This window comes from Geotrypetes seraphini, chromosome 3, assembly GCF_902459505.1.
Source record: "Geotrypetes seraphini chromosome 3, aGeoSer1.1, whole genome shotgun sequence".
Lineage (NCBI taxonomy): Eukaryota > Metazoa > Chordata > Amphibia > Gymnophiona > Dermophiidae > Geotrypetes > Geotrypetes seraphini.
The window spans coordinates 142,688,524-142,703,345 of NC_047086.1; the positions used below are offsets into that span (position 1 = coordinate 142,688,524).

At 43.7% G+C, this 14,822-nt stretch overlaps 1 protein-coding gene across 5 annotated transcripts in view; it reads right to left on the bottom strand.

The window, feature by feature from the left end:
* The window catches only part of LOC117356859 (E3 ubiquitin-protein ligase RNF19A-like), an 89,222-nt gene that overhangs the window by 44,113 nt on the left and 30,287 nt on the right, over positions 1-14,822 (bottom strand). For all 5 annotated transcript variants that reach the window (XM_033936657.1, XM_033936653.1, XM_033936655.1 and 2 more), the window contains one exon: positions 7,924-8,129. In XM_033936657.1, the coding sequence (XP_033792548.1) occupies positions 7,924-8,129 (206 nt within the window). The remainder of the gene's footprint in view (positions 1-7,923; positions 8,130-14,822) is intronic.

Sequence of the window (14,822 nt, forward strand, 5' to 3'; positions counted from 1 at the left end):
ATTGCAGTTTTGTTCCAGTGTACAAGGCCTTGCATGAATATAACTCTTCAGTTCCTGGCTTAATTCACGGACTTCATGATGGTGGAGTTCAGGTGTTTAATACGCTTGAGGAGGCACGCTTGAACCCACTTGATTTTTCAATTGGAATAGAAACCTGCAAGTATAATGGCTAAGCTGGAAGAACCATCAAAAACAAAATAGCCACCTTTATATCTATAGTATTGTCACACTTGTTCCTCAGAATGCCACACAATAAAGTAGTGTGGTAGCCGTCCTCACAGGAACTGAATGCAGTGTGATTTTTTAGTTGAATATTAAAAGCCTCGGCAAACATGCAGGGAATTAGCGTTTTGCTAAAGCTCTGAACCGTTCTGCTTGTTCTGTCCCTGACCTTGATGAAATCTTGAAATGCGTCGGTGGGGACCGAGGCAGACCCGTTCTGAAGCAAAAGCTAAGTAACAAACATGCATTTGCTAGTTCACAACTAGTTTACAACTATGTTAGTTCTTTTAAACAAAGTATTGGCACTAGCACTTTTTAAATTATTAGTATAATATAAAAGAAAGTATTTAATATTTAATATTCAACTAAAAAATCACACTGCATTCAGTTCCTGTGAGGACGGCTACCACACTACTTTATTGTGTGGCATTCTGAGGAACAAGTGTGACAATACTATAGATATAAAGGTGGCCATTTTGTTTTTGATGGTTTAATACATTCGAAACTTTTGTGCTTATACTGAGCTTGTGATAAGCTGGAAGAAGCCCATCCATAAAAGTAAAACAGAGTGACTTGTATAGTGTTAAGTGACCAGTCTTCAAACTATATATTTGGAACAAGGAGAAAAGTATTGACTTTGGCTTTCAGCCCATTTACAAGAACATTTAATGATATATTGTTGATTGGTGATTGTATTTGTGACATGGTTTTGATGTTAGAAACTGGGTCCGTGGGTCTGAAGAGTTAGTTTGTTTTGCATGATGTAATGCCACATACAAGGGGGTGGGGTCTGGGGATAACACATTAATACATAATGCATATGGTATGTGAAAGGAGGAAGATGGAAATTTCTTTGGAAGGAAGAAGTGGGGCAGGGATTTAAAATTGACCGAGAAGAGCTCAAAAGAAAAACTAACCTGATGATCTTGCTTTGTTTGTTTTGCATGTTGCTAGGAAAGACTGGGCACTCGGTGCTTTTTTATATTCTTTTTTTCTGAGTTTTGGATTTTTAGAGGAGAGATGACCTACCATAAGGATGACTACCTGGACTGCGTCAAGTATTGGATCTCTGGTTAAAAGATACAAAATGCATACGAGAGTGGTCCATTTGGCATGTATTTTCCCTTCATCCTGGAGACATGCTTACTTATGGCCCAAAATGAAAAATCAGACATCTCTGACCCTAGAAATTATCGGCCCAGAGCTAACCCACACTTCCTCTCAAAAACAGCTGAATCAATAGTTCACACCCAGCTTCAGGATTTTGTCACATAAATAAATGCCCTTTATCTATGTCATATAAGCGTTTACCTCCTGGACTCTATATTGATAACGTCAGTAATAAATCCCATAGATAATTCTCTCACAGATTTTGGAGTCGGATGACAACAGCGACCTCGGGGGACCCTTGATACAGCAATGTATGCGAAACATGTCAGGTCAGACTCCTAGGTTTTGGCTGTGATATAAGCTAAGTACAAATACACTATTTAAGCACTTTATATTTATATATATTTATTAGAGGAAATGCTATTAGGCAACAAAAAGACTTTTAGATAATTTCACCACATAAAAAGCAGAACAAGGAAAAGTTCATTATCAATAAGGTGACAGCCAATGATGAGGCGCCACGTAAAGCTTCCCGCAATTTGAAAAGTGGCTTTGCGGTGGAGTGGTGGGGCTGAGGCTTCCCTTTGAGATTTATTACTGACGTTATCAATATAGAGTCCAGGAGGTAAACGCTTATATGAGATAGTACTGGACTTTAAGGAACATTCTAACCTATGCCACAGTTTGTTTGGGCTTTATCTATGTCAGACAGCCTTTCGACAATTTCATAGTATGGAAACCTCATTGATGAGTATCGTCACTTAAATTTATAAAGCCTTCAACCAATCAAAAAAGTCCTACCAATATCTTTAGTTCTGTTAGCCACTCTCAACCTCATAGATCATTTCTTCCTGATCAATCGTCTACAACAGATGGGATTCATTGATACTACTTTGCAGTGGCTCATTTCATATCTTTCCAAGAGATCATTTACAGTTGTAATCACTAACTCATCTTCAGCCCCATTTGACCCTGGCTCAGGCATACTTTCAATACCTCTTCTCTACTTTTCAATCTTTTTCTATCGCCATTACTGATGTTGGCACAATTCCTTAGTTTCGGTATATTAGTCTATGCAGGTGATATCCAAATTTTATACATCTTTGAATCCTGTAACTCTAGTGAAATAATTGCACTTATTTCCCCCCCCCCCCTTTTTACTAAACTGCGATAGTGGTTATTAGCGCATGGAGCCGTACTGAATGCTCTGCACCCGACGATCATAGAGTTCCTATGAGCATCGGGAGCAGCACAGAGCATTCAGAGCAGTTCCCTGCACTAATAACCGCTATCACAGTTTAGTAAAAGGGTTTTAAAAAAAACAAAACCTGAACCATATTACAGACAGGCTCACCCAACATAAATTAAAGTTAAACCCTGATAAATCTAAATCTATTGTCTTCTTAACGCAGGGTGAGACTATTCTTCCATTATCACTTAAAAATAGTCCCATTCCTATGATAACCTCAGTCCATGTTCTCAGTGTACTCTTAGATTCCCAATTGTCCACAAATCAGTGAAGCGTTCTTTTTTTAAACTCCGCATGATTAGGTCCATTCATTCATTGCTCTTTTCATCCGCATTAAATATCCTGGTCCATTCACTGATTATCCAACAAATTAACTACTGTAACTTATTGTATGCAGGAATAAATACAAAAAGACTTACATAGATTACAATTGATCCAAGATACCACCATTTGTTTACTCCTCTTGAGAAAAGCGCATTGGCTTCCACTACCCCATCAGATTACCTACAAGACACTTTTATTGATATTTAAAGTACTAACTTCAGGCAAATTGACATGATATCTCATTCCATAAACTCCCACAAGAGCACTTAGAAATTAAAACCAATTGGTTATCCCATCCTAATGGGATACTGTCCACGAACATATCATACAATCAATTTTTTTAGTACATGGTCCTTTGGAACTCCCTACCTCTACCATTGAGACTGCAGACAGAACATTTCAAAAACAAGTTAAAGACATTCCTTTTTAGAGATGCGTATTCATAATTTGGTTTATTATCCACTTCTTTCATCTTTTCCTTCATCAGTTAGATTTTGGAGATTTACGCAGCTATCCTTATGTTTCTCCCTCTCATTTTCCTATCAGAACATGTAGTTCTACCCTCTATCCTTGCTCTCATGTCCAGAGACAGTACAACATTCCACTCCCTGTTTTTGAATTGTAAGGTGTTAAGAATGTTTTAACCAAAATACAGGATAGTAAGATCTCATAATAAAACTTGAAACGGCGTATCTCTCCAAATTCTGCCTTACAGCGGATTGTGCTAAATGTGGTCACCCAGATGAGCATTTAGGTCATATGTTTTGGACTTGCCCGGCCATTCAGGGTTTTTGGGATGCCCTGTTCACCTTTATTGGTTCCATTTGGAACATGACAATTCAGCACTCTCTATCTATTCTGTTTGGCTTTGTGCCATCTCATCATCCCAGGCAACCAGGCACCAGTTCCCTTCTCAAATGACCCATTTTGATTGCTTTGAAATATATTTTGATTAAATGGCTTGATGTAGATGCCCCTTCTTTGTCTCTCTGGAGAACGCAGTTGATTTATTTGTTGACCTGGAAGTGCCGGGACATCACTGACCTTTGTTCTCTGAAGGGATTACGTTTCCAGGCGACATGGGAACCATTTTGGACCACTATGACTCCTTTTACCGAGTCAAATTTTGAATTGCTGACTTAGTTTTGTAGATATACCTATGTTTATGTCTTTAATACCCTTTTTCCAGTTTATTTGTCATTTTAATTTTACTTGAGGTGGGGGACTCCGGAGGGGGACAGGGGAGGGGAGGTTTATGGGGTTTTGGCTTAGGGTTGTTTGCTTAATTTTGAGCCCTGTTTTATTCAGCTGTACTATCTGAATCTGTTTTGTTTTGGCTCAATAAAAATCATTTGACTAAAAAACTTGAAACTTGATGTCTACAAGAGACTTGGCTCACTGCAGAGGAGCATCAAGTTATGAGACTGAGTTCGGGAGGTGATCAGTCTCTTCCTCAAAACACCAGCTTGGGTTGCTATCCTGATTGACAAGGGATATACCTGCACAATAGAGACAGAAATGACAAACCTCGAGGGTCAATATGTGCTGGCGGTCTTGTCCTGGTAAGAGCTGAGAGAGGATCTGCTAAGGAGAAGAGAAACTCCATTGGAATATCTTACCTGCTAGCATTCAAACTTGGGAAAAAGTAAAACTTAGGCTTCAGGTTATTTCATTGTCCTTCTCTTTTTTAGTTCAGTACTCTGATTTGTCAGCAAAGTCAGATTAGTGCCTTATTTATTTAAAATTATTTATAACCCACTTATCCACAAATCTAAGGGAGGAACAAAATCACATGCACATGCCTGTTAGGGTTTATATATAAAAAGTGTTTTAGTCTAGATTAGTATTTTAGGGTTTATAAAGAGGGAATTGAATCAAATAAACATTCTATATGACATAGATAGCAGTGTGGAATCAATATGGATAGAAATTTCATGTGTGAAGGGAAGGAATATAAAGGTAGGGTTACACTATCGTCCAAAATTCTAAGGAAAAGACATATATAACCACTAAGATTCTCAATTTATGTCCTATTGGAAACACAACAGGGGAACTCACCGAGACACTACAAGGAATACCCACTGCACTCATACACAAACACATTCACTCAAAAAAAAGAAGAAAAAGTGAAGAAAAAGCCTCAGTTCAACTTCATATGGCAAAAAACTCCACTTAAAGACCACAAAAAGTGAGATCACAATATGTATCGATTAATATAGCAGTGAGAAAAAAGCATAACAGTAGCCCTCACAGGAACCACCTTAAAAAACATTAGCACGCCAAATTTCAAAACATCCAAAAGTGTGAGCACAGCATACAGCACGTATTAAAGTCTCAAACACTGTCAATGGTAAACAGGAAGAACAAAACCACTTAGCTGCAGATGGTATCCAAGCTGTCTTCCATGCACCCTATTGGTACTAGCCTGCTCGACCCCACAGCCACTCCTGCCCGACGGGGAAATCTCCGTTTCACTGAGCTGCATCAGGGGAAAGATTTCAGCCTACTTCACCAGCAAACATTGAGGCTCACCAAGTACTGGAACTGCACACATCCAAACACATAGAGACTCAGGCGTGGAACATTCCTTCAGCAAGCATCTTCAAAAAGAAGTCCAAACTCCTCCCCACTCCAATCAGACCAATCCAGAGTCAGCATCAACCAAAAAACACCGTCCACTCAATCCGGGCATTCAGCCCAGCTGGGTGGACGGCATGCAGATTGTAGATCCACCTCTGCTCCCTCTGACGAAACTGACATCTCCAGTCATTGCGTCTCAATGAAAAAGGGAGGTGTTCAATTACCACACAGCACAATGAACTAAAAGCATGTTTGGCTTCAAAGCAGTGCACTACCAGGGGTTCCTCCACTCTCCTGGTGTGTTTACTTGACTTATGCTCCAGTAATCTAGTCTTCAATCTCCGTGAAGTCTGTCCCACATATAGCATAGGGCAGGGGCTAGTCCCCTCTGTGATGCAGGACGCCTTGATCTTTAGCCTATACCTCTGTCCAGAAACTGGATGCACAAACTCAGTAGTATTTAACATCAGGGAGCACACAGAGCAACTACCACAGCTGTGATGACCCCATTCACCATCCTGGGTTATACTACCGTCCCCCAAGACAAAATGAGCAGACAGATGAAGAAATGTTTTCAGAGATCAGGAAAACTGAAGAACTGGGCAACAGTACAATAATGGGTGATTTCAATTGCTGAACAAAACAGTCATACTCTATCAAGCAATATAGAGAGAGTTTCCATATTGCAACCCTCCCCACTAATAGCCAGAATACCATACACTCAGATATACACAAATTTTAAATAAGTGGAGAAAAATCTCAGTTCTGCTTCACTGGTTTAAAAAACCCCACTTCATTGAACAAGATTTCTCTCATATTTGTGCACTCCTATACTGCACAATCCACCTAGTAAAGGGGCTGAGTTGCAAAGGGAAGAATCCTCCTAAGAACAAATAGCAGTCACGAAACAGGTTCAAGCTCATAATCCTGCTAGAGTAAGAAATAGTCGCTTAGCTTGCAACTTGTGCTATCCTGGAAACTCCCGAGTTGTCTTTCCAAACACGCTGTAGTCCAGAGCACTGCAAGTGGTGTACACCGGCAGGAAAATCCCTGTTTCGCCGGTAGCTGCGTCAGGGGTCTGTCCTTACTATTGTCCACAAATGATTCAGGACATCCAACAGTGTACACAAACTGCTTGAACATACATTTGGAAAAATTGCACTGGTGATTCCTGAACACCGTCAGAGGGAACGCTGTAAATGGGGCTAAGCCCCACCCCCAATGGAGAACTGTCCAATCACGGCAGGCCTTCATTCAAAAACGGCCCCCCATTCAATCCGTGCATTCAAGCCACAAGGAGACAGAATTCAGTTGATAGATCCACCTCTGTTCTTTCTGCCTTAAGAGGCGCCATCAATCACCCTGTCTGACAGAACGAGGGCAGTGTTCAATGACTATACATCTTAAATTAAAAAAAAAAATCATGATTCTAGTCCAAGCCTTTTTTGAATAAAGGCCTGCCATGATTGGACAGTTCTCCACTGGGGGTGGGGCTTAGCCCTGTTGACAGCATTCAGGAATCACCAGCGCCATTTTTCAAGTGTATGTTCAAGCAGTTTGTGGACACTGTTGGATGTCCTGAATCATTTGTGGACATTAGTAAGAACAGATCCCTGACGCAGCTATCAGAAAACAGGGATTTCCCTCTCGGGTGTACACAGGTGTATAAATTCAGGTAGATTATTCCGGGCATATGGGACAGCTAGATGAAAGGAACAAAGTCTGGAATTGGAAGCGGAGAAGAAGGTTACAGCTAAGAGCAGCTTATCTGAGGAACGGAGTTCTCTGGGAGGTGTATAAGGAGAAGAGGAGAGATATTGAGGGGCAGTAGAATGAACACAGCAATAGGAGCTTGAACTGTATGCGATGGCGGATAGGGAGCCGGTGAAGTGATTTAAGGAGAGGGGTGACATGCGTGTAGTGAAGTTGGTAGAAGATGAATCGTGCAGCAGAGTTTTGCACTGATTACAGAAGGGAGAGGCAGCACTGTCGGAGACCAATTAAAAGTAGATTGCAGTAATCTAAGCATGAGGTTACACGAGTGTGGACAGGGGTCTGGGCAAAACAGTGCATAGCACTGCCAAGGAGCCACCAGACAAGACCAAATCAGTCTAATACTGATGTAGCAGAAGAGCAGCAAGAAAAGGGTAACATGCTCTGACACCAAAAGGATGCCATTACCAGTCAGGTGAGAGGAAAGCAAGAGCTGTTCATCATAGCCCCACCTATTGTATGTTGTGTGACCTGCAAATGGTACAAATATATCTTCCTTATCTTATCAGTAATGTATGATCTGCATAGCAGTAAAAATAGATATGCACATAACAGGGCAGAATTAACCTTTTCATGGCTTCAAGCATACAAGTGCATTGCCCCCCTCCATCAAAATATAAATGCATTTCAAAGCCCCCACCATTTCTGCATGATCAGTTCATTACCATGTCCATGTTCTTCACTGAGAATGAGGAGTGTGGAAGGTTCGGTCACGCCGGGGGTTGTCTGAGACCACTGTCTCCACGCCTGCTCACATGTCTTGTTAGGATGCCACAGCTGCCGGCAGTGGTAGCAGAACTCCGTTCCACAACTTTTTCGACCACAGGTCAGACGGGGACATTCGGCACAGCCATACGCAATGACAGCATAGCTGCAGAAAGAGCACAGGATCAGCAGAGGCCCTCAAAGTTTAAAGAGGTCTTTAGGAGAAAACTTTTGTAAAATTTCTATCTGTACATGAAATAAAGAATATGATCTCATCTATTCCAATGGTGCCTGTCCTGCAATGTCTCACTACTACCACTAGGTCCTATGCTAAGCTATCACAGCCGCTTCATGCATGCCTCAAACTGGACTGGGTATGTGATCCCATGCCTGTTTCTTCAGTCACCCTAATGTACTATGCCACTTGTGTAATTGTTTTAGACATTTACAAAAAAAAAAAAAAAAGAGCATGAAGCCCTGCAAACTACCAGCCTCATCACCTCACAAACAAACTTTGCTAGACTCTGATGACTTGCACTGCGCAATGCACTCTAACCAGCCTTTCTTTTTAGCAAAGTGCACAGAACCTTCAGATGGCCCAGGTGCCTCTGTTTAGTGTCCCATCATCCTCTAGGACAGGGGTGTGAAATGTCGGTCCTCCAGGGCTGCAATCCAGTCGGGTTTTCAGGATTTCCCCAATGAATATGCATGAGATTTATTTGCATGCACGGTTTTCATTGTATGCTAATAGATCTCATGCATATTCATTGGGGAAATCCTGAAAACCCGACTGGATAATGGCCCTCGAGGACCGACATTTGACACCTCTGCTCTAGGATATGGTTAGAGGCTTCATGCCACTTTCTTTGCTGCCTTAGCTCCCTGCCTTTGATCTAAAGGCTTTCAACAGGCATTTGAGCTAGGGCCTTTGGGTAGGAAACTTAGAGAAATCATGATTGCATGACTGATTTCCGGTTGTTAGGTCTACTTGTTGCTTTTTTAGTTGTTTTAAATTGGTAATATATAGAAATAAAACAAACATAAAAGAAAAAAAATACCTTTTTAAATTGGACTAACTTACACCCCCCCCCCTTTTACAAAAGTACGGAAGAGGTTTTAGCACCAGCTGGCGCGCTGAATGCTCTGCGCTGCTCCAACGATCATAGAGTTCCTATGAGAATCGGAGCAGCGAAGAGCATTCAACGTGCCAGCTGACTCTGACACTAAAAACCTCTTCTGCGCTTTTGCAAAAGGGGGGAGTTAATGTAGTTTATGATTAGCTTTCAAAGGTAAACCCTTCTTCCTTAGATCAGAAATAAGCAAATGTTGGCACAATCAGTATATACAGGTATAAGGGAAAATGAAAGCATTTCAGTGGTAGTTGGAGAAAAAGAGGTGACAAAGCAGTTTGAATTTCTTTGTAGTGAGGAAGAAAGCCAAGGGCCTTGCTGAGTCCTGTCCAGTGGGTATCAAAATATTTTATCATGAGTATGTTGCCAGTTTATTTCCAAGGGTCCTTTTATAAAAAAATTGAATGGGATCCTTACAAAATTTATTTGGCTGGGTAAAACTGCTAGAATAACTTTAGTATCTTTGTAAAAACCACAATTGGCAGGGGGAAAGGGGGGGTAAATTTTCCTGATTTCTATAGATACCATCAAGCTTTCATTATGCAGTAGGGTATGTATTGGATCTTTCCTGAAGTCTTGGAGCATCTTCCAGACTTGCTGATATTAGAATATCAACTCTTGTCCCCATTATGATTATGCCATATTTTGAGTATCAAGCTGCCAAGGATTTATAAGGACAATAGTATTCTTTGTGCCACATGGAAAACATTAAAATTCATTAGCAATTTAACATCCATACCAGTACAACAATCCACGTGTCAATCCTTATGGTTGAACTCCAAGATTCAAACTGGCAAGTCTAAGATCCTCTGGAAGCATTGGCTTTAGGCAGGCATATGCACGTTAGATGATATGATCTCCAATGGGAAAATGTTTGATTTTTTTAGAACTGCAACAATCATTTGGTATTACAAAGTCTCAAGCATATAAGTGGTTGCAGTTGAAGCAGGCCATTCAGAAGGAGTTCCCTGATTGGCAAAATTTAAATAATCAGTATAGCTTGCCGGGCCTATGCTTCCAGACAGATTTGCTAGGACATCAGGCAGCCAAGTGGTATAAATTAATATCTGAATATTTGAATGAGAAACCTAAAACTAGTCTAAAAGACATTTGGAGCACTGAGATAAAGCAGCAGATTTCTGCTACTCAATGGCCACGATTTGGACTTGGAGGATGAGATGTACAGTGTCAGCATCTATGAGACAAACTTGGGGTTTTTTTGTTACATAGAACTTTTTGGACCCTAGTTCGTTTGCAGAAGTTAGATAGTTCCAAACCTAATAGATGCTGGCACTGTCATCTTGAAATAGGGATATTGGATCATTTGTTGTTCTATTGTCCTTTGATATTCATCTTTTGGAAATCAATATGGGGACAAATCAATTTGATTTTGGAATCTTCTATTCCGCTGTCTTATAAGATGGTTATTTGTGGTACTTTGTTGTCACCTAAACCTCTTTTGGACAAATATAAAAGTAGATTATTTGCCATAATGACTGGGATAGCCATGCAATTGGTTACCAGAACTGGAAAAATTAGGATCAGCTTAATTTCTCCTTTTGGTGGGAGTCTTTATGTTTATGCTACAAATATGAGAAAATAAATTCAGAAATTTGGGGTAATAATAAGTTATTTAAATTAACTTGGAGTCTATTGACAATTTTGTTAAAGTTGACTAGTTGGATTATTCTCCTGATTTTATATTTGAGTTACACATCCAGGGAGGGTGGGTGGGTGGGCAGAGAGGTATTACATTTCGATGTTATCATTGTTCAATAAGCTCCACATGAATTTCACTCAAGTAATGCATTTTGTTTTTCTTATATTGGGGGGGGGGGAATGTTTTTAAAGTATTTTTATGATTGATGAAAATGCAATTTTGAAGTTAATATATGTATTTGTTTATTTTAATGCATTGGTTTTGAATGAAAATTAATAAAGAATTAAAAAAAAAATATATATATATATATTGAGGGGCATAATCGAAAGGGACATCTAAGTCCATTTACGTCCATCTCGCAAGTCGTCCAAAGTTAAAAAGAGCCTGACACATTTTCAAAAGATACGTCCAACTTTTTTTTACTTTTGAAAATTGTCTAATTACCGTATTTTCTCGCATATAACGCGCGCGTTATACGTGGTTTTTACGTACCGCGCACACCCTTGCGCATTATACGTGTGAGTGCGTTGTACAAAATTTTTTTTACATAGTTTCCCCCCGACGTCCGATTCACCCCCCCCCGCAGAACCACTCACACCCCCACCCCAAAGGACCGCTCGCACCCCCACCCCGAAGGACCGCTCGCACGCACCTGCACCCGCACCCCCACCCTGAAGGACTGCTCGCACCCCCACAGCCTCCCGACCCCCCCCCCATCATGTAGAAGCTCCTACCGGTGTCCTGCTGCTTCCTCTTGGCGGTCCCGACACCCGACACGATCGGGGCAAGAGGGAGCTCAAGCCCTCTTACCCCCCCCCGACTCCCCGACACGATCAGGGCAAAAGGAAGCCTAAGCCCTCTTGCCCCGCCGACTCCCCAACTCCCCGACAATATCGGGCCAGGAGGGAGCCCAAGTCCTCCTGGCCCTGGCGACCCCCTCCCGCCCGCTAGTTGTTCGGGCCAGGAGGGAGCCCAAACCCTCCTGGCCACGGCGACCCCCTCCCCCCACCCCGCACTACATTACGGGCAGGAGGGATCCCAGGCCCTCCTGCCCTCGACGCAAACCCCCCTCCCCCCAACGACCACCCCCCCCCCAGCCAACCCGCGACCCCCCTGGCCATCCCCCACGACACCCCCACCCCCCTTCCCCGTACCTTTGTGTAGTTGGCCGGACAGACGGGAGCCAAGCCCGCCTGTCCGGCAGGCAGCCAACGACGGAATGAGGGCGGATTGGCCCATCCGTCCCAAAGCTCCGCCTACTGGTGGGGCCTAAGGCGCCTGGCCCAATCAGAATAGGCCCGGAAGTCTTAGGTCCCAACTGGGGGTGGGGCCTGAGGCACATGGGCCCAACCCGACCATGTGCCCAAGGCCCCGCCCCCAGGAGGGACCTAAGGCTCCCGGGCCTATTCTGATTGGCCCAGGCGCCATAGGCCCCACCAATAGGCGGAGCTTTGGGACGGATGGGCCAATCCGGCCTCATTCCGTCGTTGGCTGCCTGCCGGACAGGCGGGTTTGGCTCCCGTCTGTCCGGCCAACTACACAAAGGTACGGGGAAGGGGGGTGGGGGTGTCGTGGGGGATGGCCAGGGGGGTCGCGGGTCGGCTGGGGGCGGTGGTCGTTGGGGGGAGGGTGGTTTGCATCGAGGGCAGGAGGGCCTGGGATCCCTCCTGCCTGTAATGTAGTGCGGGGTGGGGGGAGGGGGTTGCCGTGGCCAGGAGGGTTTGGGCTCCCTCCTGGCCCGAACAACTAGCGGGGGGGGGGGGTCGCCAGGGCCAGGAGGACTTGGGCTCCCTCCTGGCCCGATATTGTCAGGGAGTTGGGGAGTCGGCGGGGTAAGAGGGCTTGGGCTCCCTTTTGCCCGATGTGTCGGTGAGTCGGGGGGGCAAGAGGGCTTGAGCTCCCTCTTGCCCCGATCGTGTCGGGGGTGCCGCGGTTGGCTGGGGCAAGAGGGCTTGAGCTCCCTCTTGCCCCGATCATGTCGGGGAGTCGGGACCGCCAAGAGGAAGCAGCAGGACACCGGTAGGAGCTTCTACATGATGGGGGGGGGTCGGGAGGCTGTGGGGGTGCGAGCGATCTTTCAGGGTGGGGGTGCGGGTGCGGGTGGGAGTGCGTGCGAGCGGTCCTTCGGGGTGGGGGTGCGGGTGCGTGCGAGCGGTCCTTCGGGGTGGGGGTGCGAGCGGTCCTGCGAGGGGGGTGGTGAATCGGACGTCGGGGGGGGCATCAGGTTTTCAGGGTGGGGACAGGACTTCAAGGGGGAGAGGAGAGTCGGGGCGGGTGAAAGGAGAGTCGGGCAGCGACGGGAGAGTTGGGCGGCATGCGCGGTATACGGGTGTGCGCGGTATATAAAAATTTCTGTACATAAATTTATGTTTTTCGCGCGCTATACCCGTGTGCACGTTTTACACGGGTGCGCGTTATCTATGTGAAAATACGGTATACGTCCTGCAGAGCTGATCGTCCAAGCCGCTAAATCGTCCATCTTTATACCACATTTCCGTTCAACTTTCCGTCCAAGTCCAAAATGCCTAGAACAAGCCCTGTTGGACGTGGGAGGGGTCTGCAAAGTGATGGACTTCACACCCAGACATGCTACCTAAATAGTGGGGTACCTTACGGGGCACTGCTGTGAACTTCACAAAAAGGGTGCCATGGCTTCTCCTCACTACAGCTCCCTTATAGGTGATGGTGAGCCCCCCAAACCACCTCCAGAATCCCCTAGACCCACTTATCTACCACCCCGATAGCCCTTATGGCTGCAGGAGCCACTTATATGCCAGTAAAAAAGGGTTTTGGGGGTGTATAGGGGAGTGCACATGTTTAAGTATCAATGCAGTGATTACAGGGGCTTATGGGCATGGGTGTTCCTCTCTATGGGTCCCTAACCCACCCCCAAGATGGGATCAGGCTTTTTGATCGTCCAAGTACCCATTTAGGCTACTTTTTAGATGTTTTTTTTATTATTATTATGAGCCCCATAAGACTTATGGTTTTAAGACTTATACACATAAATTCAGTGAAATCAGATGTGCTGGAAATAATATGGCAGATCTGGGAAGTCATTTCAAGGAAAAAGAAGAGAGTGGATGAACAGGAAGAAATTAACTCAGATTCAGAAAAGACTGGAGAACCTGAAAACATCAAAATATGAATTAAAAGAAAGACTGGAGAACCTGAGAATCTGGACTTAACCGGCTCCAAAGAGTTAAAATATCTAAAATAAATTCATGAAATAAATACACTGTCTTAGATGAATTTTTTCATAAGGGCATCTAATACATAAATAAATAGCTAAGAATCTCTCACCCTCACCCCGTAAGAAAAAATTGTCCAAGAAATATGATTGTATGCTTGAATAATGTTACAGATAAAGAGAGTGCAATGAATAAAACCTCAGGATTTTTTTAAAACGTAAGTGAAGGAAAGTAAACAGTGGAGTGCCACAGAGGTCTGTACTAGGACCAGTGCTATTTAATTTATTTATAAATGATCTGAAAGTTGGAACGACGAGTGAGGTGATTAAATTTGCAGATGACACTAAACTGCATGCGGATTTGAAAAATTGCAGGCAGACCTTAGGAAATTGGAAGACTGGATGTCCACATGGCAGATGAAATTTAATGTGGACAAATGCAAAGTGATGCACATTGGGAAGAATAACCTGAATCACAGTTACCGGATGCTAGGGTCCACCTTGGGGATTAGCGCCCAAGAAAAGGATCTGGGTATCATCGGAGACAACACGATGAAACCTTACGCCCAATGTGTGGTGGCGGCCAAGATGCTGGGAATTATTAAAAATGAGATGGTTAACAAGACTAAGAATGTTACAGTGCCCCTATATCGCTCCATGGTGCAACCTCATATGGAGTATTGCGTTTAGTTCAGGTCTCCTTATCTCAAGAAAGATATAGTGGTGCTAGAAAAGGTTCATAGAAGAGCGACCAAGATTATAAAGGGGATGGAACTCCTCTCATATGAGGAAAGACTAAAACAGTTAGGACTCTTCAGCTTGGAAAAGAGACAACTGAGGGGAAGATATGATTGAAGTCTACAAAATCCTGAGTGGAGT